This window comes from Melospiza melodia (assembly GCF_035770615.1).
Source record: "Melospiza melodia melodia isolate bMelMel2 chromosome 7 unlocalized genomic scaffold, bMelMel2.pri SUPER_7_unloc_1, whole genome shotgun sequence".
NCBI classification, from domain to species: domain Eukaryota; kingdom Metazoa; phylum Chordata; class Aves; order Passeriformes; family Passerellidae; genus Melospiza; species Melospiza melodia.
In genome coordinates this window covers 7,905,519-7,906,945 of record NW_026948497.1, presented here as the reverse complement: position 1 = coordinate 7,906,945, position 1,427 = coordinate 7,905,519, and the positions used below count along the sequence as shown (strand labels likewise).

The 1,427-nt window shown below is 52.8% G+C and overlaps 1 protein-coding gene across 1 annotated transcript; it reads right to left on the bottom strand.

The window, feature by feature from the left end:
- Positions 1-208: 208 nt before the first annotated feature.
- On the bottom strand, positions 209-1,111 carry LOC134432788 (olfactory receptor 14J1-like; the record flags this gene model as incomplete). The annotated part of the gene is made up of 1 exon (XM_063181698.1): positions 209-1,111. A coding segment is annotated over exon 1 (903 nt), but the record flags the coding sequence as incomplete, so codon positions are not given.
- Positions 1,112-1,427: the final 316 nt, after the last annotated feature.

Genomic DNA, 1,427 nt, shown 5'->3' with positions numbered 1-1,427 from the left:
CCATCTGTGGCTACAGGGAAGGTAGAGAGAAACAAAAAGAAAAATGGCACAAACATTGACCTTTCTATTTGGACAATATGGAAAAAATATAACAAAGAAAAAACTCTCACAACCAAACCCATAAGAAGTATCAAAGATGACTCTTATTCCAAATGATTTGCAGAAATTGGCCAGTAGTTTAATGTTTGTGAAACCACCCAGTCATCAGTCTCCTCACTGCAGCCTTGAGCTCCTGGTTCCTCAGGCTGTAGATGAGGGGGTTCAGGGCTGGAGTAACCACTGAGTACAGAAGTGAAAGGGCCAGATTCAGGGATGGAGAAGACAAAGAGGGGGGCTTCAAGTCAGAAAATGTGGCAGTGCTGAGGAACAAAGAGACCACGGCCAGGTGAGGGAGGCAGGTGGAAAAGGCTTTGTGCCGTCCCTGCTCTGAGGGGATCCTCAGCACAGCCCTGAAGATCTGCACATAGGAGAAAACAATGAACACAAAACAACCAAGTGATAAACAGATGGAAAACATAAGAAGTCCCAGTTTTCTGAGGTCTGAGTGTGAGCAGGAGAGCTTGAGGATAGCAGGGATTTCACAGAAGAACTGGCCCAGGGCATTGCCCTGGCACAGGGGCAGGGAAAATGTATTGGCTGTGTGCATGAGAGCATGGAGAAAGGCGCTGACCCAGGCAGCTGCTGCCATGTGGGCACAAGCTCTGCTGCCCAGGAGGGTCCCGTAGTGCAGGGGTTTGCAGATGGACACATAGCGGTCGTAGCACATGATGGTCAGGAGGGAAAATTCTGCAGAGATGAAAAAGGCAAAAAAAAATAATTGTGCAGCACATCCTGTGTAGGAGATGTTCCTGGTGTCCCAGAGGGAATTGTGCATGGCTTTGGGGACAGTGGTGAAGATGGAGCCCAGGTCACTGAGGGCCAGGTTGAGCAGGAAGAAGAACATGGGCATGTTCAGGTGGTGGCCGCAGGCTACGGTGCTGATGATGAGGCTGTTGCCCAGGATGGCAGCCAGGGAGATGCCCAGCAAGAGGCAGAAGTGCAGGAGCTGCAGCTGCCGCGTGTCTGCCAATTCCAGCAGGAGGAAGTGCCTGATGGAGCTGCTGTTGGACATTTGTGCTGCCTTGGCATGAGGATCTGTAACAAAAGTAATCATGGAATAGTTGAGTTTGGAGAGGACTTTAAATATCCCAGCACAGCCTGGGGGCACTTTCCCCCCACTGCCGGCCCAGGGCTCTGCTGCCTGGAGCTGTCCCTGCCAGCAGCTGCTTCCCTGTGCCCAGGGCTGGGCCCTGCCAGTGCTGCCAGAGCCCAGCCCAGCCCTGGGGACTCAGCTCTGCCTTGCAGATCCCTCTCAGCTCAGGCACTTCCCAGGGGCAGCTCTGGCTCTGCAGGATCTGATGGCAATGTAAAAGCAACCCTGACGAGGC